At 47.1% G+C, this 22,809-nt stretch overlaps 1 protein-coding gene across 2 annotated transcripts in view; it reads left to right on the top strand.

Moving 5' to 3' along the window:
* The first annotated feature begins 8,460 nt into the window (after positions 1–8,460).
* ccdc171 (coiled-coil domain containing 171) overlaps positions 8,461–22,809 on the top strand; it is a 233,144-nt gene continuing 218,795 nt past the window's right edge. The window contains exons 1-4 of one of the 2 annotated variants that reach the window (XM_078213908.1): positions 8,461–8,594; positions 12,484–12,673; positions 13,574–13,718; positions 21,056–21,230. In XM_078213908.1, coding sequence (XP_078070034.1) covers positions 12,513–12,673; positions 13,574–13,718; positions 21,056–21,230 — 481 coding nt within the window. In that variant the 5' untranslated portion in view covers positions 8,461–8,594; positions 12,484–12,512. Of the gene's footprint in view, positions 8,595–11,424; positions 11,483–12,483; positions 12,674–13,573; positions 13,719–21,055; positions 21,231–22,809 lie in introns of those variants that run through there. The other variant, XM_078213909.1, reaches the window with a different exon arrangement.

Genomic DNA, 22,809 nt, shown 5'->3' with positions numbered 1-22,809 from the left:
CCCCAGGTCCCTTTGCACGGTAGCATGTTTTAATTTGTTTCCATTGAGATAGTAATCCCATTTGTTATTATTTCCTCCAAAGTGTATAACCTCGCATTTATCAACGTTATACTCCATTTGCCATATCCTCGCCCACTCACTCAGCAGATCTTCTCCGTCCTCCACACGATTCACTTTTCCACTTATCTTTGTGTCGTCTGCAAACTTCGTTACCCTACACTCCGTCCCCTCCTCCAGATCATCTATATAAATGGTAAACAGTTGCGGCCCGAGTACCGATCCCTGAGGCACGCCACTAGTTACCTTCCTCCAACCGGAAAAACACCCATTTATTCCGACTCTTTGCTTCCTGTCGGATAGCCAGTCCCCAATCCACTTTAACACACTACCCCCAACTCTGTGTGCCCTAATCTTCTTCAGCAGCCTTTTATGGGGCACCTTATCAAACGCCTTTTGGAAATCCAAAAACACCGCATCCACCGGTTCTCCTCCATCAACCGCCCTAGTCACATCTTCATAAAAATCCAACATGTTCGTCAAGCACGACTTTCCCCTCATGAATCCATGCTGTGTCTGATTGATCGAACCATTTCTATCCAGATGCCCTGCTATCTCCTCTTTAATAATGGATTCCAGCATTTTCCCTACTACAGACGTTAAGCTGACTGGCCTATAGTTACCCGCCTTTTGTCTCCTTCCTTTTTTAAACAGCGGCGTAACATTAGCCGTTTTCCAATCAACCGGCACTACCCCAGAATGCAACGAGTTTTGATAAATAATCACTAACGCATCCACTATTACCTCTGACATTTCTTTCAATGATGTGGAGATGCCGGCGTTGGACTGGGGTAAACACAGTAAGAAGTTTAACAACACCTTTCAATACCCTGGGATGCATTCCATCCGGACCCGGGGACTTGTCCACCTTCAGTCCCATTAGTCTACCCAGCACTGCCTCTCTGGTAACATTAATTGTATTAAGTATTTCTCCTGCTGCCAACCCTCTATCGTTAATATTTGGCAAACTACTTGTGTCCTCCACCGTGAAGACCGACACAAAAAACTTATTTAAAGACTCAGCCATATCCTCATTTCCCACTATTAACTCCCCCCTCTCGTCCTCCAAGGGTCCAACATTCACTCTAGCCACTCTATTCCTTTTTATATATTTATAAAAACTTTTACTATCATTTTTTATATTAATTGCTAGCCTAGCTTCATAGTCTATCCTTCCTTTCTTTATCGCTTTCTTAGTCTCTCTTTGTTGTTTCTTAAATTTTTCCCAATCACTTGTTTCTCCACTATTTTTGGCCACTCTGTACGCAGCTGTTTTTATTTTAATACTCTCCTTTATTTCCTTCGTTATCCACGGCTGGTTCTCCCTTTTCTTACAATCCCTCTCTCTCTAACTCACTCTCCCTCTCTCTCTAACTCACTCTCCCACTCCCTCACTCTCCCTCTCCCTCACTCTCCCTCTCTCTCACTCTCACTCTCCCTCTCTCTCACTCTCCCTCTCTCTCACTCTCCCTCCCTCTCACTCTCCCTCCCTCTCACTCTCCCTCCCTCTCACTCTCCCTCCCCCTCACTCTCCCTCCCCCTCACTCTCCCTCCCCCTCACTCTCCCTCCCTCTCACTCTCCCTCCCTCTCACTCTCCCTCCCACTCTCCCTCCCTCCCACTCTCCCTCCCTCCCACTCTCCCTCCCTCTCACTCTCCCTCCCTCTCACTTTCCCTCCCTCTCACTCTCCCTCCCTCTCACTCTCCCTCCCTCTCACTCTCCCTCCCTCTCACTCTCCCTCCCTCCCTCTCCCTCCCTCTCACTCTCCCTCCCTCTCACTCTCCCTCCCCCTCCCCCTCTCTCTCCCTCTCAAAGAACAAAGAACAGTACAGCACAGGAAACAGGCCCTTCGGCCCTCCAAGCCTGTGCCGCTCCTTGGTCCAACTAGACCAATCGTTTGTATCCCTCCATTCCCAGGCTGCTCATGTGACTATCCAGGTAAGTCTTAAACGATGTCAGCGTGCCTGCCTCCACCACCCTACTTGGCAGCGCATTCCAGGCCCCCACCACCCTCTGTGTAAAAAACGTCCCTCTGAAGTCTGAGTTATACTTCGCCCCTCTCAGCTTGAGCCCGTGACCCCTCGTGATCGTCACCTCCGACCTGGGAAAAAGTTTCCCACTGTTCACCCTATCCATACCCTTCATAATCTTGTATACTTCTATTAGATCTCCCCTCATTCTCCGTCTTTCCAAGGAGAACAACCTCAGTCTACCCAATCTCTCCTCATGGCTAAGACCCTCCATACCAGGCAACATCCTGGTAAACCTTCTCTGCACTCTCTCCAATGCCTCCACGTCCTTCTGGTAGTGCGGCGACCAGAACTGGACGCAGTACTCCAAATGTGGCCTAACCAGCGTTCTATACAGCTGCATCATCAGACTCCAGCTTTTATACTCTATACACCGTCCTATAAAGGCAAGCATACCATATGCCTTCTTCACCACCTTCTCCACCTGTGTTGCCACCTTCAAGGATTTGTGGACTTGCACACCTAGGTCCCTCTGTGTTTCTATACTCCTGATGACTCTGCCATTATTGTATAACTCCTCCCTACATTATTTCTTCCAAAATGCATCACTTCGTATTTATCCGGATTAAACTCCATCTGCCACCTCTCCGCCCAATTTTCCAGCCTATCTATATCCTGCTGTATTGCCCGACAATGCTCTTCGCTATCCGCAATTCTCCCTCTCTATCACTCTCCCTCTCTATCACTCTCCCTCTCTATCACTCTCTCCCTCTCTATCACTCTCTCCCTCTCTATCACTCTCTCCCTCTCTCCCTCTCTATCACTCTCCCTCACTCTCCCTCCCTCTCCCTCCCTCTCCCTCCTCTCCATCACTCTCCCTCTCCATCACTCTCCCTCTCCCTCACTCTCCCTCGCCATCACTCTCCCTCTCCATCACTCTCCCTCTCCATCACTCTCCCTCTCCATCACTCTCCCTCTCCATCACTCTCCCTCTCCATCACTCTCCCTCTCCATCACTCTCCCTCTCCATCACTCTCCCTCTCCATCACTCTCCCTCTCCATCACACTCCCTCTCCATCACTCTCCCTCTCCATCACTCTCCCTCCTCACTCTCCTCTCCATCACTCTCCCTCTCCATCACTCTCCTCTCCATCACTCTCCCTCTCCATCACTCTCCCTCTCCATCACTCTCCCTCTCCATCACTCTCCCTCTCCATCACTCTCCCTCTCCATCACTCTCCCTCTCCATCACTCTCCCTCTCCATCACTCTCCCTCTCCATCACTCTCCCTCTCTCTCACCCTCTCTCTCACTCTCTCTCCCTCACTCTCTCTCCCTCACTCTCTCTCCCTCACTCTCTCTCCCTCACTCTCTCTCCCTCACTCTCTCTCCCTCACTCTCTCTCCCTCACTCTCTCTCCCTCACTCTCTCTCCCTCCCTCACTCTCTCTCCCTCACTCTCTCTCCCTCACTCTCTCTCCCTCACTCTCTCTCACCCTCTCTATCACTCTCCCTCTCCATCACTCTCCCCCTATCACTCTCTCTCCCTTTCTCTCTCTACCTATCACACTCTCTCCCTCACTCTCCCTCTCTATCACTCTCCCTCTCTATCACTCTCCCTCTCTATCACTCTCCCTCTCTATCACTCTCTCACTCTCCCTCTCTATCACTCTCTCTCTCTCACTCTCTCTCCCACACTCTCTTTCACCCTCCCTCTCTATCACTCTCCCCCTATCACTCTCTCTCCCTTTCTCTCTCTACCTATCACACTCTCTCCCTCTCTATCACTCTCATAAGAACATAAGAACATAAGAAATAGGAGCAGGAGTAGGCCATCTAGCCCCTCGAGCCTGCCCCGCCATTCAATAAGATCATGGCTGATCTGACGTGGATCAGTACCACTTACCCGCCTGATCCCCATAACCCTTAATTCCCTTACCGATCAGGAATCCATCCATCCGCGCTTTAAACATATTCAGCGAGGTAGCCTCCACCACCTCAGTGGGCAGAGAATTCCAGAGATTCACCACCCTCTGGGAGAAGAAGTTCCTCCTCAACTCTGTCTTAAACCGACCCCCCTTTATTTTGAGGCTGTGTCCTCTAGTTTTAACTTCCTTACTAAGTGGAAAGAATCTCTCCGCCTCCACCCTATCCAGCCCCCGCATTATCTTATAAGTCTCCATAAGATCCCCCCTCATCCTTCTAAACTCCAACGAGTACAAACCCAATCTCCTCAGCCTCTCCTCATAATCCAAACCCCTCATCTCCGGTATCAACCTGGTGAACCTTCTCTGCACTCCCTCCAATGCCAATATATCCTTCCTCATATAAGGGGACCAATACTGCACACAGTATTCCAGCTGCGGCCTCACCAATGCCCTGTACAGGTGCATCAAGACATCCCTGCTTTTATATTCTATCCCCTTCGCAATATAGGCCAACATCCCATTTGCCTTCTTGATCACCTGTTGTACCTGCAGACTGGGCTTTTGCGTCTCATGCACAAGGACCCCCAGGTCCCTTTGCACGGTAGCATGTTTTAATTTGTTTCCATTGAGATAGTAATCCCATTTGTTATTATTTCCTCCAAAGTGTATAACCTCGCATTTCTCAACGTTATACTCCATTTGCCATATCCTCGCCCACTCACTCAGCCTGTCCAAATCTCTCTGCAGATCTTCTCCGTCCTCCACACGATTCACTTTTCCACTTATCTTTGTGTCGTCTGCAAACTTCGTTACCCTACACTCCGTCCCCTCCTCCAGATCATCTATATAAATGGTAAATAGTTGCGGCCCGAGTACCGATCCCTGCGGCACGCCACTAGTTACCTTCCTCCAACCGGAAAAACAGCCATTTATTCCGACTCTTTGCTTCCTGTCGGATAGCCAGTCCCCAATCCACTTTAACACACTACCCCCAACTCCGTGTGCCCTAATCTTCTTCAGTAGCCTTTTATGGGGCACCTTATCAAACGCCTTTTGGAAATCCAAAAACACCGCATCCACCGGTTCTCCTCCATCAACCGCCCTAGTCACATCTTCATAAAAATCCAACATGTTCGTCAAGCACGACTTTCCCCTCATGAATCCATGCTGCGTCTGATTGATCGAACCATTTCTATCCAGATGCCCTGCTATCTCCTCTTTAATAATGGATTCCAGCATTTTCCCTACTACAGACGTTAAGCTGACCGGCCTATAGTTACCCGCCTTTTGTCTCCTTCCTTTTTTAAACAGCGGCGTAACATTAGCCGTTTTCCAATCAACCGGCACTACCCCAGAATGCAACGAGTTTTGATAAATAATCACTAACGCATCCACTATTACCTCTGACATTTCTTTCAATACCCTGGGATGCATTCCATCCGGACCCGGGGACTTATCCACCTTCAGTCCCATTAGTCTACCCAGCACTGCCTCTCTGGTAACATTAATTGTATTAAGTATTTCTCCTGCTGCCAACCCTCTATCGTTAATATTTGGCAAACTATTTGTGTCCTCCACCGTGAAGACCGACACAAAAAACTTATTTAAAGACTCAGCCATATCCTCATTTCCCACTATTAACTCCCCCCTCTCGTCCTCCAAGGGTCCAACATTCACTCTAGCCACTCTATTCCTTTTTATATATTTATAAAAACTTTTACTATCATTTTTTATATTAATTGCTAGCCTAGCTTCATAGTCTATCCTTCCTTTCTTTATCGCTTTCTTAGTCTCTCTTTGTTGTTTCTTAAATTTTTCCCAATCACTTGTTTCTCCACTATTTTTGGCCACTCTGTACGCAGCTGTTTTTATTTTAATACTCTCCTTTATTTCCTTCGTTATCCACGGCTGGTTCTCCCTTTTCTTACAATCCTTGTTTTTTGCTGGAATATATTTTTGCTGAGAACTGAAAAGGATCTCCTTAAAAATCCTCCACTGTTCCTCAGCTATCCTACCTGCCAGCCTGCTCTCCCAGTCTACCTTAGCCAATTCATCCCTCATCCTATCATATTTCCCTCTGTTCAAACAGAGGACACTGGTTTGGGACCAAACTTTCTCCTCTTCCATCTGAATCAGAAATTCGACCATATTGTGGTCACTAGACCCAAGAGGGTCCTTCACAATAAGATCCTTAATTCTACCTACCTCGTTACACAATACCAGATCCAAAATAGCTCGTTCCCTCGTCGGTTCCGTAACATGCTGTTCAAGGAAACTATCCCGACAGCATTCTAAGAACTCTTCCTCCATTCCACCCTTACCGACTTGAGTCTGCCAGTCAATGTGCATGTTGAAGTCCCCCATGATTATTGCCGTTTCGTTTTTACACGCATCCCTTATCTGCTTGTTTATAGCCCTCCCTACCTCAACATTATTATTTGGGGGCCTATATACCACACCTACTAGTGTCTTTCTCCCTCTACTATTCCTCATCTCTACCCATAATGATTCCACGTTTTGTTCCTCAGAGCCTATGTCATCCCTCAGTACTACCCTGATATTATCTCTTATTAATAGCGCGACCCCACCACCTTTTCCTTCCTGTCTATTCTTCCTAAACGCCTGATACCCCTGGATATTCATCTCCCAGTCCTGGTCACCTTTCAGCCACGTTTCTGTAATGGCCACTAGATCGTACCCACTCGTGCTGATTTGCACCATCAACTCATTTACCTTGTTCCGAATGCTTCGTGCATTCAGGCAAAGTGTCCTTATTCCAGCTTTTATCTGGACCCGCTTTGATGAGTCGCGAACACCCTCTCCCTCTACTCCCTTATCTAAATTACCGCCTTCATTCACTTGCACCCTCTCCTCTACCATTAATTTTGTAATTCCCCTTACCCCTGCATCCTCCACCCCATCAATTAGTTCCTTGATCCTAGTCAACTCTTCTAGCTCCCCTCCCCCCAACCTATCTAGTTTAAATTCTCCCCAGTAACCTTAGCCAACCTACCGGCCAGGATATTGGTCCCCGTGTGATTCAAGTTCCACCCGTTTTTTGTATACAGATCACCCCTGCCCCTAAAGAGGTCCCAATGGTCCAGGAACCTGAATCCCTGCCCCCTGCACCAGTCCCTCAGCCACACATTCATCTTCCACCTCACTCCATTCCTGCCCTCACCTTCCCGTGGCACAGGCAGTAATCCTGAGATTACTACCTTTGCTTTCCTCTTTCTCAGCTGTCTCCCTAATTCCCTGTACTCCCTTTTCATGACCCCTTCTCCCTTCCTACCCACATCAGCGGTACCAATATGTACCGCTACCTCAGGCTCCTCTCCCTCCCACCTCAGGATTTCCGGGACGCGACTAGCGACATCCTGGATCCCGGCCCCAGGGAGGCAGACCACCATGCGAGAATCCCGCCTACCTCCGCAGAAACGCCTGTCTGTCCCCTTCACCATCGAGTCCCCGATTAATACCGCCTTCCTCCTCTTTTCCTTAGCCCTCTGAGTTACAGGGCTGGACTCCACTGCGGAGACACGGCCACTGCTGCTTCCCCCAGGCGGGCTGTCCCCCCCAGCAGTACTCAAGCAGGAGTACTTGTTGTGCAGGGGCAAATCCACTGGGGTGCTCTCAACCACCCTAGCCTTACCCTTCCTGGCCATCACCCACTTGGCCTCCTCCCGTTGCCCTGGTGTGACCACCTGATGATAGCTCTTGTCTATCACCTCCTCATTCTCCCTCTCTATCACTCTCCCTCTCTATCACTCTCCCTCTCTATCACTCTCCCTCTCTATCACTCTCCCTCTCTATCACTCTCCCTCTCTATCACTCTCCCTCTCTATCACTCTCCCTCTCTATCACTCTCCCTCTCTATCACTCTCCCTCTCTATCACTCTCCCTCTCTCTCACTCTCCCTCTCTCTCACTCTCCCTCTCTCTCACTCTCCCTCTCTCTCACTCTCCCTCTCTCTCACTCTCCCTCTCTATCACTCTCCCTCTCTATCACTCTCCCTCTCTCTCACTCTCCCTCTCTCTCACTCTCCCTCTCTATCACTCTCCCTCTCTCTCACTCTCCCTCTCTATCACTCTCCCTCTCTATCACTCTCCCTCTCTCTCACTCTCTCTCTCTCTCCCTCTCTATCACTCTCCCTCTCTATCACTCTCCCTCTCTCTCACTCTCCCTCTCTATCACTCTCCCTCTCTATCACTCTCCCTCTCTATCACTCTCCCTCTCTATCACTCTCCCTCTCTCTCTCCCTTTCTCTCTCTACCTATCACACTCTCTCTATCTCTCTCATTCCCGCTCTTCCAGCCCACGAGCCGCTCTGGCCGTTGACAGTTGGTAGTTCTCACTGAGCACGCGCAGGTTCCTCTCCCGTTACTCAGCAACCGGCCCGCCCCTCCGCTCCCAATTGTCACGTGTCCACTAATGCCTACGTCACCAGCCGCTTTTCACCAACCGGCTGAGGATCTCCGTACCTTATGACCGGAAGTGCGCGTGTGTGCGGGGCGGAAGTGGCGCGCGGGCAGGGTGGCAGTTAGCTTTTAAACTGACGCCGCGCCCCGCTCCAGGTGCCGGGTCCACGGGGTGGAAGCTCCGCGCGGGACATTTAAACAGCGGTCCCAGCCCAGCGAGAAGGTGGGAGCTCGGAGCACTGAGCCGCTTGTTATCTCTGCTCCACGGTGCGGAATGAACCGGGCTGGGGGGTGCTGTGAGGGTGTGCCCACCTGGTGCAACACCGATTGTGGTCCCCGGGCACCAACACCACTGCCCCCTCCCCTGGGCACAATGCTCCAAACTCCTGGGTCCCAATATCCTACTGGACTCTATGACTCTCCGCTCCCCCCTCCACGTTTCTGGGTCCCGATCCCATATTGTGGGCCACTCTGCTCAGGCATCTTCCCCCAAACCCCAGTCTATATCTCCACCCCCCCTCCCCCTCCCATGGTACTGTATCTCCTGCCCTATTCCCCCTCCCTTTGTCCCTGCAGCTTATCCCCATCAGTTATCTGCCCCAAACCCCAGACTATATCTCCCACCCCAGCCCATGGTACTGCAGCTCCTGTCCTGTTCCCCCTCCCTTTGAACCTTGCAGCTTTCCCCCAGTCTGAGTACCTCCTCCTTCTTGATCCAATTATGTTTCTGATCAATAGGTACCACCGGATGTGGATATTGGGGGGTTTGATAATGGTAATGTTATTTAAATATCAAGGGCAAGTTGTTGATTCTCTTATTAGAGATGGCCATCGACTGGCACTTGAGTAGCATGAATGTTACTTGTGACCTATGAGCTCATTAAACTCTACTTGGGGAGCTGGCTCCTGTGCCCACTTCTGACCTTAAATCAGGAGGAAAGGCATTGAAAAAGCAGCTGAAGAAGATTGGGCTTAAGACTTCAATTCTGAGGACATCTTGATGCTATGCTCTGTCAAATGCTACCAAGGGCAGTCACTCTTGTCTCATCTCGGGACTTCAGTTCTTTTTGTCTATGTTTACCTGAAGGTTGTAATGAGGTCAGGAGCTGAGTGGTTCGTGGTGGTGGAACCCAACTGTGCATCACCAAATAGGTCAGTTGTGAGAAGTGCTGCTTGGTAGCACCGTCAATGACACCTCCATCACTTTGATGATTGAGTGTAGACTGGGATGGTAATTGGCCAGACTGAATTTGTTGTGCTTTTTTAACACTGTCAGTTAGATGCCATTGTTGCAGCTGCACTGTATCAGCCTGGCTGGAGATGCAGGTAGATAGATCTAGAGCACAAGTCATCAACTCTACAGCCAGGATATTGTTGGAGTGCATTGTCTTTGCTGTATCCAATGTGTTCAGCTATTTCTTCATAGTCTGTTGAGTGAGTTGAATTGTTTGCAAACTTGTTTCTCTTGGAAGATTGAAAACATTAAACAACGGGTAACTCCTCCCTGAACCCTGTGATGGAAACAGAGAGCCGACTCAGTCAGAGGTTTAAATTATTCATATGGTTTCCCAGAACAGAATGAATGTTTGGGAGTTGAGATGGTTAGTTCAAATCTCTATCTGGGACATCCTGCCATGTTGCGATAAGGATTGATTGCCTGGAGAGTTTTTTTTGGGGTTTTGGTTTTCACAAAGACAGGTACTAGATGTTTGAGTCCAATGCAGCTTTGAGACCAACGAAGAGAGAATGTGGCAGGGGCTGTATCCCTCATTACTGGTCAATCAGAAACCAAGACATTTGGCTGATTTGAAGTCAGAGTGAGAATGCAGTGAGGCCTCTGCTTGAGCTGTGGAGTCCACATTTGTGAAGTATCACCAAGCCGAATGCTAGTGCAAGGTCTCCAACAATTCTTATACCTTTTGAGAAGAGCTAAAACACTGAGGAGAATCGAAGTGAACTCCTGAGAGCTGTGGCACACCTTGGTTTGGTCCCAGGAGAAATGAAAGAACCCTCAAGATTCTGGAATGGAATCTCCACTGAGATCATAACATTTTGTCATGTCTGGTTTCTAGGTTGATGTCCGCTATTATCTGTTATAACTTGTGGTTTGATACAACTTGAGTGACTTCCTCGGCTTTTTCAGGGGGCATGTAAGAGTCAACAACATTGCTGAGGTTTTGGGTATATTCTGTGTGATTTCTCACAGAAGCAGGTAGTTCGTTGCCAGACTGGATAGGAAGGGCCGATTCCCTTCTTTAAAGTACATATGTGAACCAGATGATTATGGCATCCGGAGAGTTTCCTGATGACCATTGCTGAGACTCACCATTTTCTTCAAGCTGCTTGCATGGGTGTGTGGTCACAGCAAAGGGACAAGTCCCTAACAGGACTGTGTATAAACTGCAGCCTGTTTAAGGACAGGGCGCCCAACAAAAGGGTGTTCACAATTCCAAGACATCAGAAGGAGAATTGACAATACTAACTTTTTCATGGAAATCTTAGAAACCCTACAGCACAGAAAGAGGCCATTCGGCCCGTTGTGTCTGCACCGACCACAATCCCACCCAGGCCCTACCCCCATATCCACCCACTAATCCCTCTAACCTACGCATCCCAGGACACTAAGGGCAATTTTAGCATAGCCAAACAACCTACCCCGCACGTCTTTGGACTGTGGGAGGAAACTGGAGCACCCGGAGGAAACCCACACAGACACGAGGAGAATGTGCAAACTCCACACACAGTGACCCAAGCCGGGAATCGAACCCAGGTCCCTGGAGCTGCGAAGCAGCAGTGCTAATGACTGTGCTACCATGCCACCTGTTAATGATGCATAGAAATGATACATAGAATCCCTACAGTGCAGAAGGAGGTCATTCGGCCCATCAAGCTGCACTGACCACAATCCCACCCAGGCCCTATCCCCATAACCCCATGCATTTACCCTAGCTAGTCGCCCTGACACTAAGGGGCAATTTAGCATCGTCCACCTAATCCGCACATCTTTGGACTGTGGGAGGAAACCGGAGCACCCGGAGGAAACCCACACAGATACAGGGAGAACGTGCAGACTCCACACAGACAGTAACCCAAGCCGGGAATCGAACCCAGGTCCCTGACGTTGTGAGGCAGCAGTGCTGACCACAATCTTTTTATTCCAGATTGATTTAATTGGAAATGTTGAGGTGCTGTGAAGCTTGAATTGAACTCTCTGGATCAGTAATGACTATGATGCTGGAACTGTCCTGTCTCTTAGTCCTGTGTACCCCAGCCTCATTTTAATTTGGCTAATTCACCAGGCCACGGACCCTGTATAAAGGAAAAAGACAAGCGGGAGGAGGGGGTTGGGTTTCTCGTGTGAAATGCCCCTAAAGGTGGGGTAATTTTAAACGTTTGCACTGCAGCGGCTGTGATCGATGTCTCTGTCCCACCCGCTCGACACCTTGTGCTCACTCATCCTCATGGTCTCCCTCTTGCCCCAGTGCCCCTCTGCCTCCTTGCTCCTACCTGGCTAGCTGTTGAGCCCCTGGCAGTGTTGACTCCATGTCTGGGTGCTAGGTATTTTAACAATGCAGTCCGGGAGCTGCTGGCCTTGCAGCCTTGTACAGGCAGTGTCTTCACAATGCTCGACTGTCAAACGCAACAGTGAATGCACCCGCACTGGCTGCTGCCCTGACCCTGCTCCCACTTACAATAACACACAACAGTTTTGTACTTTAGGTCTCAATTACTCTACTTCCTGACGTTGTTCTTCTCGATTCAGCACACTGAGAGCCCGATGCCCCTGGTTACAAACACGACTTTTTCCGTGTTCTCCAGCACGAAGTGGTCGCAAGGCCGGGGCGAACTCATCGGTGGGCGAGAAGTGAGCAGTGAGTGTGTGTCACATTCTGTCTTCCTAATCCTTTTACAATAACAGTGGACAGGTGTAGGGACTGGATGGTTCATATTTCGGATAGAATGGCTTCTCTTTTACCGAGAGTAAACTATAACTAAACTGGGAACCATTATTTTTACTCGAAGAATAATGTACGGTCGTCACTCACTTATCTACGGGTTCTCCACATTGTATATCATGTTCGTTATTTACTTCTGATTCTGTTTACTTCAAGGTTTCAAAACATGTAGAGGCAAGGAAATTATGTCTGCTGTAGATTTGCAGGATCCTCTGCGTCGTTCCCTGGAAGGGACTGATAACCGCTCCCAAATTGTTCAACTGAGGACCAGCACAGGTCCAAGGAATGTCGCCTCGAGGCTGTCTTGTCAGCAAAAGCAAAGTTCTACTGCCTCTGAAATTGTGAGGTAAGCTAGCTGTAGTAATTCATGGAATTAGTTAGTGCTGGTACAGTGGTTAGCACTGCTGTCTCGGCGTCAGGCTCCCACGTTCAATTCCGGCCTCGGGTGCTGTGCGGAGTTTGCACTTTGTCTGCGTGGGTTTCCTCTGGGTGCTCCAGTTTCCTCCCACAGTCCAAAGATGTGCGGGGTTAGGTTGATCATGCTAAATTGACCCTAGTGTCAGGGGGATTAGCAGGGTAAATGCATGGTAAAGGCCTGTGTGGATTGTGGTTGGCACAGACTTAATGGGCCAAATGGCCACCTTCTGCACTGTAGGGATTCTACGATATGATCAGATAGTGAATCATTTATATCTGGGAAATAATTTGGCGTAATTCTGTGTTTTCAGTTTTTTATTTCCATGTTTGGAAAACACTCCAGGAATGACAATTCCCTTTCAATCATGATTGTGACTTAAAGTATTTAGTTTTTCAATTTATGTTGACAATCTTGGACTTTAACAAGGCTGCGGGGGCGGTGGGGGGGGGGGGGGGGGGGGCGGCTGGGTAAGATGCTCACTCGATAGGCCGTATGGCCTCTTTCGGCACTGCAGTGATCGTGTTAACCTGAAGCTTGTCTGCCCTATGATGGGTGGATGTTCGAGATCCCATGGAGCTAATGGAAGTGAAACAAGGGAGGCCCACTCTGTCCGGTCTATTGTCCCCTCAACTAGCCTCAGCACAGACATGAGCTATTTGCTCATTTATCTCATTGCTGGTTTTGGGACCTTTTGCTGTGCACAGACTGACAGCCAAGTTACCTGTGTTACAACTTCAGAGATTCTTTATTGGCTAGGAAGCATTTTCAGATGTCCTAAGATCATGGAATATGCTATATCAATATATTTTTAAAAAAATCTTTACTTAGATTGCAGAGTACCATTAATCAGCTCCAGAATCAAATGAAACAATTGCAACCTGGGGATGGTGACTACAGTTCTACAGATCTCAGGTGGAAGCTGAACAAATTGGAAAAAGAGAAATTAGAACTTGCCAGCAAATTTAATGAAGAGGTAAGCTTGCAGAATTATTTATAGGCATGTCTGTTTTGCATGAAATTAGTGCCTTTAGTGCACCATGCAGACAGTGGTGTGAATTCAGCAAAATTGTAATTTTATGCATATTTCTCCATGTTGATCTCTCCAGTTATATTGGCGTCTGGCTGTGAACTTTCCAGGTGTTCTACTTTTGAAGATCAGATATCATCTCAGGATTGCCTCATGGTATTGGTTAACAATAATATTTTGTATTTCTACAGTATGGAAGAGGAAAGGCATCAGTGCTGAAACCTTGTGGGATGAGGTTGGCCCCTATTACAGGGGATTGGAGTACAGAACCATGGAAGTTTTGCTACAATGTACAGGGCTTTGGGACCACACCAGGAATACTGTACACAGTTGTGGTCTCCAGAATTAAGGAAGGACATGCCTGCTTTGGAGGTGGTACAGTGAACGTTCACTAGATTGATCCCTGGGATGAGGGGGCTGATCTATGATAAGAGGCTGAGTAAAGTGGGCCTAATATCTCTGGAGTTTAGAAGAATGAGAATGATCTCATTGAAACATACAAGATTCTGAAGAGGTTTGATAGGGTAGATAATGAAGGTCTGATTGCGGAACATAGATCCCAGTGACACAGTCTCAGGCTGATCATTTAGGACTGAGATGAAGAGAGATTTCTTCACTCCAAGAGTAGTGCATCTTTGAAATTCTGTAGCCTGGAGTATTGTCAATGTTGCATCATTGAATATATTTAAGGCTGAAATAAACAGATTTTTGGCCTCTCAGAGAATGAAGGGAAATTAGGGGGCATGTGGGAAAGTGGAATGAAGGCTGATGATCAACTATAATCGCATCGAATGGCAGAGCAGGCTCGAGGAGCCATACAATGTACTCCTGCTCCTATTTCTTGGATGATTATGTGAGATAATCACAGTTAAGTGGGTTTTGGGAAGATTTTTAAAGGGGGAAAGGGAGTTCGAGCTGAAGTTGGAATGCGTAGAGCTGACATTCTTGCCACTAAAAGTGGAGCGACAGATGCACTGGATGCTAAAGTCCGACGAGTAGGTACAGAGGGATGAAAAGCTACAGACTCATTGTATAATTTGTAGGTGAGGATTTCAAGGATCCATGGTGGGAAGGAATAAAGATGATTAGTAACCTGGGCTTAGTACAGCGCAGCATGCGGTCTGTGCAATTTTAGACTAGTGGAAGTTCCTGGAAGGTGTAGGTTGGGATGGATCCGGGTGTTAAATTTCATTAACATATTTCTCCCTTTGAAGAAACATTGTCTTCAGAATCAACAATTTGGTGTTACGGTCTGATAATCTGATCTTTTAATTTTGTTTAATTTAATTTCAATTTAAACAACCAACTAACAACCTGAAATGTGCATTCTACAAGGATCATCAATTGACCATTAGAAATTTACCCTTTTTTATTCAATGTTCGGTCTTGTCTCTTAATGATTTAATATTTACAAGTGTTTGATCTGTAGACATCTGGGGTGTTAAAAGTGGAGAAATCTTTGAAAAAGTTTATTTATTGGATGTGGGCATCATTGGCTAGGCTAGCAATCGATGCCCATCCCTAATTGTCTTTGAGGAAGTGATGGTGAGCTGAATCACTGCAGTCCATGTGGTGTAGGTACACCTACCATGCTGTTTGGAAGTGTTCCAGGACTTTGACCCAGTGACAGTGAAGGAACAGCACTGGTTCCAAGTCATGGTGGTGTGTAGCTTGGAGGGGAGCTTCCAGTTGGTGGTGTTCCCATATGCCTGCTGCCCTTGTCTTCCTAGATGGTAGAGATTGTGGATTTTGAAGTATCTTGTAGATACACACGGTTGCCTCTGTGCATTGTGGTGGAGGGAGTGAATGTTTGTGGGTGGGGTGCTTTGTCTGATGTCAAGTTTCTTGTGTTGCTGCAGTAGCATTCACCCAGGCAAGTGGGGAGTGTTTCATTACACTCCTTTCTTGTGTACTGTAGATGGTGGACAGGCTTGTGGGAATCACAAGGTGACTTGCTTGCTACAGTATTCCTGGACTCTTAGGACATAGAACATAGAACAGTACAGCACAGAACAGGCCCTTCGGCTCACGATGTTGTGCCGAGCTGTGGATATGGACCCCAAGATCTCTCTGTTCCTCCACAGTCTTCAGAACCCTACCTTTGACCCTGTAATCCACATTTAAATTTGTCCTACCAAAATGAATCACCTCACATTTATCAGGGTTAAACTCCATCTGCCATTTTTCAGCCCAGCTTTGCATCCTATCTATGTCTCTTTGCAGTCTACAACAGCCCTCCACCTCATCCACTACTCCACCAATCTTGATGTCATCAACAAATTTACTGATCCACCCTTCAGCCCCCTCCTCTAGGTCATTAATAAAAATCACAAATAGCAGAGGACCAAGCACTGATCCCTGTGGCACTCCGCTAGCAACCTGCCTCCAGTCCGAAAATTTTCCATCCACCACCACCCTCTGTCTTCGATCAGATAGCCAGTTACCTATCCAATCGGCCAACTTTCCCTCTATCCCACACCTCCTCACTTTCATCATAAGCCGACCATGGGGGACCTTAGCAAACGTCTTACTAAAATTCATGTATATGACATCAACTGCCCTACCTTCATCAACACACTCAGTTACCTCCTCAAAAAAGTCAATCAAATTTGTGAGGCATGACTTGCCCTTCATGAATCCGTGCTGACTATCCGGATTAATCCGCATCTTTCTAAATGGTCGTAAATCCCATCCCTAAGAACCTTTTCGATCAACTTACCAACCACCGAAGTAAGACTAACCGGCCTATAATTACTAGGGTCATTTCTATTCCCTTTCTTAAACAGAGGAACAACATTCTCCACTCTCCAGTCCTCTGGCACCATCCCCGTGGACAGTGAGGACCCAAAGATCAAAGCCAAAGGCTCTGCAATCTCATCCCTTGCCTCCCAAAGAATCCTAGGATATATTTCATCAGGCCCAGGGGACTTATCGACCTTCAGTTTATTCAAAGTTGCTAGTACATCCTCCCTCCGACCATCTACTTCCTCCAGCCTATTAGCCTGTAACACCTTCTCTTCCTCAAAAACATGGCCCTTCTCCTTGGTGAACACTGAAGAAAAGTATTCATTCATCACCTCTCCTATCTCTACTGACTCCATACACAAGTTCCCACTACTGTCCTTGACCGGCCCTAACCTCACCCTGGTCATTCTTTTATTCCTCACATAAGAGTAAAAAGCCTTGGGGTTTTCCCTGATCCGACCCGCCAAGGACTTCCCATGCCCCCTCCTAGCTCTCCTAAGCCCCTTTTTCAGCTCATTCCTTGCTAACTTGTAACCCTCAACCGAGCCATCTGAACCTTGTTTCCTCATCCCTACATAAGTTTCCCTCTTCCTTTTTACAAGACATTCCACCTCTTTTGTGAACCATGGTTCCCTCACTCGGCCATTTCCTCCCTGCCTGACAGGGACATACCTATCAAGGACACCCAGTATTTGTTCCTTGAAAATGTTCCACTTTTCATTAGTGCCTTTCCCTGACAGTTTCTGTTCCCAACTTATGCCCCCTAATTCTTGCCTAATCGCATCATAATTACCTCTCCCCCAATTGTAAACCTTGCCCTGCCATACGGCCCTATCCCTCTCCATTGCAATAACAAAAGACACCGAATTGTGGTCACTATCTCAAATGCTCTCCCACAACCAAATCTAACACTTGGCCGGTTCATTTCCCAGTACCAAATCCAATGTGGCCCCACCTCTTGTCGGCCTATCCACATATTGTGTCAGGAAACCCTCCTGTACACACTGCACAAAAACTGCCCCATCCGAACTATTCGACCTACAAAGGTTCCAATCAATATTTGGAAAGTTAAAGTCCCCCATGACAACTACCCTGTGACCCCCACACCTATCCATAATCTGCATAGCAATTTCTCCACATCTCTATTACTATTTGGGGGCCTAAAGTAAACTCCTAACAACGTGACCGCTCCTTTCCTATTTCTAACTTCAGCCCATATTACCTCAGTCTGCAGATCCCCCTCGAAGTGCCTTTCCGCAGCCGTTAAACTATCCTTGATTAGCAATGCTACTCCTCCACCTCTTTTACCAGCTTCCCTACACTTACTGAAACATCTGTACCTCGGAATGTCCAACAACCATTCCTGTCCTTGTTCTACCCTTGTCTCCGTAATGGCCACAACATCGTAGTTCCAAGTACCAATCCACGCCCCATGCAGCTATATAAGACCCTCGTTAGACCCCACTTGGAGTACTGTGCTCAGTTTGGTCGCCTCATTACAGGAAGGATGTGTAGACAGAGTGGTAGCTGTGCAGCAAAAGCCTGGCTGGGCTCTGGAGCACATCTTTATTACTGTTGCTGGAATATTGTCATAGTCTTAGCAGTATCCAGTGCCTTCAGCTTATTCTTCACATAGTGAATAGAATTGGCTGAAGACTGACATCTGTGATCGTGGGGACCTCTAGAGAAGGCAAAGATGGATCATTCACTCGGCACTTCTAACTGAAGATTGTTGCAAATGCTTCAGCCTTATCTTTTGCACTGATGTGCTGGGCTTCTCCATCATTGAGGATGGGATATTTGTGGAACCTCTTCCTCTAGTTAGTTGTTTAATTGTCCACCACCATTCACGGCTGGATGTTGCAAGACTATAGAGCTTGGATCTAATCTGTTGGTTGTGGGATCACTTAAGTCAGTCTATCGTATGCTTCTTCCACTATTTGCCCTGCAAGTGGTCCTATGTTGCAGGTCCACCAAGTTAATATTTTATTTTTAGGTGTGCATGGTGCTGCTCCTGGCATGCCTTCTTGCATTCTTCTTTGACTCGGGGTTAATGCCCTGACTTGATGGTAATGGTAGAGTGGAGGGATGTGCTGGGCCATGAGGTTACAGATTGTGGTTATGTACAATTCTACAGCTGACGGCTCACAACACCCCATGGATGCCCAGTGTTGAGTTGCAAGCTCTGTTAAAATCAATCCCATTTAGTACGTTGGTAAAAACCAGCTCTTCGCTTCTTTCTTGAAAAGAGGCCTGAACAATTCCCATCCACCACCACTCTCCTCCACCTGGCTGAACTCATTCTAACTCTCAACAACTTCTCCTTTAACTCATCCCGCTTTCTCCAAATCAAAGGAGTAGCAATGGGTACCGGCATGGGTCCTAGCTACGCTAGTCTTTTTATGGAGTATGTGGAACATCAGAACATTTCTTGTTCCAGGCCTACCCAGATCCCCTTCCACAACTCCTTTACCGGTACATTGATGACTCTTTTGGTGCTGCTTCATGCTCTCGTCCAGATCTCCCAAAATTCATCAACTTCGCTTCCAGTTTCCACTCCTCCATCGCCTTCACCTGGTCCATCTCAGACACTTCCCTTCCCTTGACCTTTCTGTCTCCATTTCCGGCAATAGACTATCTACCAATGTCCACTATAAGCCCACTGACTCCCACAGCTATCTGGACTACAACTCTTCACACCCCACATCCTGTAAGGACTTTATCCCTTTCTCTCAGCTCCTTCGCCTCTGTCACATTTGTTCTGACGATGCCACTTTCCAAAGTGGTGCTTCTAATATGTGCTCCTTCTTCCTCAACCATGGATTCCCATCTACAGTTGACGACAGGGTCCTCAACAGCGCGCAGTCCATCTCCCGCGCCATGACCTTCTCTTCCTCCCCTCCCTCCCAGAACAAGGATAGAGTCCCCCTTGTTCTCACATTTCACCCCACTAGCCTCCGCATGCAAGGCATAATCCTTCTCCATTTTTGCCAACTCCAGCATGATGCTACCACCAAACAATCTTCCCTTCACTCCCTCTGTCAGCATTCCGCAGAGACCGTTCCCTCCGGGATAACCTAGTCCACTTCTCCGCTATACCCAACACCTCTCGTGGCACCTTCCCATGCAATCGCAGAAGGTGTAACACCTGCCCCTTTACCTCTTCTATGCTCACCATCCAAAGTCCGAAACATTCATTCCAGGTTTCACTTGCACCTCTTTCAATTTGGTGTATTGCATTCGCTGGTCCCAATGTGGCCGTCTCTATATCGGAGAGATCAAGCGTAGACTGGGTGATCACTTTGCGCACAGACCGAAAGTGCTCAGCAATCAGGACCCTGACTTTCCGGTTGCTTGCCATTTTAACACATGATCCTGCTCCCATGCCCACATGTCTGTCCTTGGCCTGCTGCAATGTTCCAGTGAAGCTCAACACAAACTGGAGGAACAGCACCTCATCTTCCAGCTGGGCACTTTACAGCCTTCTGGTCTCAACATTGAATTCAACAACTTCAGATGATTTGCTCTATCCCACCTTGGCCCCTTTGTTTTCATTCTATTTTATTTATTTTTTTACTGTTCTCCACCTTTTTTATTTCTTTATTGTCTTCATTTTTCTTTCCCCCTACTTCATCCCCCTTCCCTTACATTCCCCCCCCCCCACCCCGCGCTTCCCCTTTTCTATATTCTACCTCTGTCCCATTTCTCTCCCTCCCCTCCACATCTTTATCTGTTACATCTACTCTGCCATTTGGCCATTCACACCCTTTATTCTCTCTGTGTGGATACCTATTAGCAGTTTATTCCCCTCGTTTCAATAGCTATGACTCATATTTTATTCCTTCCCCCTGCAGTATAAATATCTCCCACTCTCTATGCCTTTTATCTTTGACAAAGGGTCATCTGGACTCGAAACGTCAGCTCTTTTCTCTCCTTACAGATGTTACCTTCCTGTTGAGATTTTCCAGCGTTTGTTCTTTTGGTGCTACATTGGTAATGCCCCACACGATGGAGGGGTGGAAGAATGCATAGTAATCAGGAGGTTTCTATGTCTGTGTTTGAGCCGATGTCATGAAACTTCATGAGGTCCAGAGTTGATGTTGTCCCAGGGCGATTCACTCCCGACTGTATACCACTGTACTGCCGCCACCTCTGCTGGGTCTGTCCTGGCAGCGGGACAGCACATAACCAGGGATGGTGGTGTCTGGGACATTAATTCCATGAGTATTGCTATGTCAGGCTGTTTGGGAGGGCTGTCCCACAGACTAATCAATGGTGCAAAGTATGTATTGTATATGAAGTGTAGGAAGTTGGATTAGGAAATGGTTTAGTTTTTCTTGTGCCTCAGTAGGAGATGTTAATATTTCACTGATTTACGTTATTCCATCCTGCTATGGAAGTAAGTTTATTTGATGCTGTGCAACTGCTTCTCTGGGCAACACCACTATCCAGCATTGTCAAATAAAAAGCTACAGGAGAAATTGCACTTTTGATTTTGTAAGTGCATTTAACCTGTTCGTACCTTTTTATTTTCACAGCGTTCAACATTTGATAGCCATGTTGCTAGGCTACGGGCACAATTGGAGAAAGGAGAGGCACTGCGACAGACCCTGGAGTACGAGCTAGCTGTGGCCAAGAAGGAAGCTAGTGTTGTGAGATGCACTTCAGAAGACAGAATAGACTCTATTCACAAAGTACATGCACAAATGAAAGGTACAAAAAAATCTAATGTTTCCAGATGGAAATTATAACAGAAACTGGTAAATTATTATTTTCATGAATTAATTTGTATTGCATATTGGAAAAACCAATAACTTGTAAATTACAAGAAAAGTGTTGCATTTCAGATTATGTTACAATCCAGTTGAATGTTTAAATATGAAGGAATCAAAACCAGTTGTTTTTTAAAAAAAAGTGAAATTGATAACCAGAAAGCTGAACAATTAAATCTGTCATTCATGAATGAGCAAGCACAAAGAAACTGACCAGTCAAACCGCTCAAACAATTCCTTCACTAGCTTTTGGTTACCATTTTTCTCTTCCACTCAGATTGATGTGTGGAGTTAAAAATAACATGCACATATTTAAGATATTTAGTGCACGTTTTCTAGTTCACATCATATTCCAACTCTTTTTTAAGTCAAACAGTTAAACTAAGTTCAATAAACTGAGGGACAGTCCTTAAAGGGAAACTCCCCAAAACAAAAATCACAAATGAAACTTTAAACCAAAATGGGATTTAAAAGGGTTAGATGTCCAGTCCCTGTGGGGCTCAATGGCCTCTGGTGTCCGTGGGCACTGCATGCTCCTCTCCAGGGACACCATCCAAAGGGTGCATGGTGTAACAACAAGGCTACTTCACATTTTGATTTGTCACATGAAAATTATTGTTTCTTGTGCGCTATTCAGATAAAGCATACCATACATAGGGAAGGAATTGAGAGAGTACAGAATTTAGTGTTACAATCATAGCTAGGATGTGGAGACAGATCAACTTGATGCGAAGTAGGTCCATTCAAAATTCTGATGGCAGCGGGGAAGAAGCTGTTCTTGACTCGGTTGGTACCTGACCTCAGACTTTTGTATCTTTTTCCTGACGGAAGAAGGTGGAAGAGAGAATGCTCGGGGGAAGGGGGGGTTCTTAATTATGCTTGCTGCTTTGCCGAGGCAGCAGGAAGTGTCGACAGAGTCAATGGATGGGAGGTTGGTTTGAGTGATGGACTGGGCTACATTCACGACCCTTTGTAGTTCCTTGCATGGGACCTTGAATATCTGAAGCCTCTCAGGACCTCACTGTAATAAGTCATCAGAGGCAGAAGTTCCTTCACCAAAATCCCTTTATTTACAAACTCAAACAGCAGTACAGAGTGCGAGCAGTCTACCTCTGGGGGGTGTCAGAGGAACTGACACTCCCAGTTAAGTACATGGCAAAGACTACCTGATTGGCCCATCAATTGGATCCTTAATCAGGGAGTTCATACTCCAATAGGCCAACCTCAATGGCCTGATTGAGGTCATTACACTCACCAAATGGTTTAAATGAAAATGGTAAAGAAAGCCAGCACTGTGATTAAAATAATTAAATATTTTCAGGTGTTCACAAGATCATCAGAAATGGGAGTAGGATTAGATCACTTTGCTGCCTATGCCCCATTAACCCTTAATTTCCTTAATCAAAAATCTGTCAAAATCAACCTTGAGTATATTCAGTGGGGGCAATTCTCCCACCCCACTGCTAATTTTCTAGTGGAGTGGGAGAATCGTGTGGCCGGGCATGCACAGGATTCGCGCA

This window comes from Mustelus asterias, chromosome 6 (genome assembly GCF_964213995.1).
Source record: "Mustelus asterias chromosome 6, sMusAst1.hap1.1, whole genome shotgun sequence".
NCBI lineage: Eukaryota > Metazoa > Chordata > Chondrichthyes > Carcharhiniformes > Triakidae > Mustelus > Mustelus asterias.
Note: the sequence above shows the minus strand (reverse complement) of the source record. Positions and strands in the feature narration are given on the sequence as shown.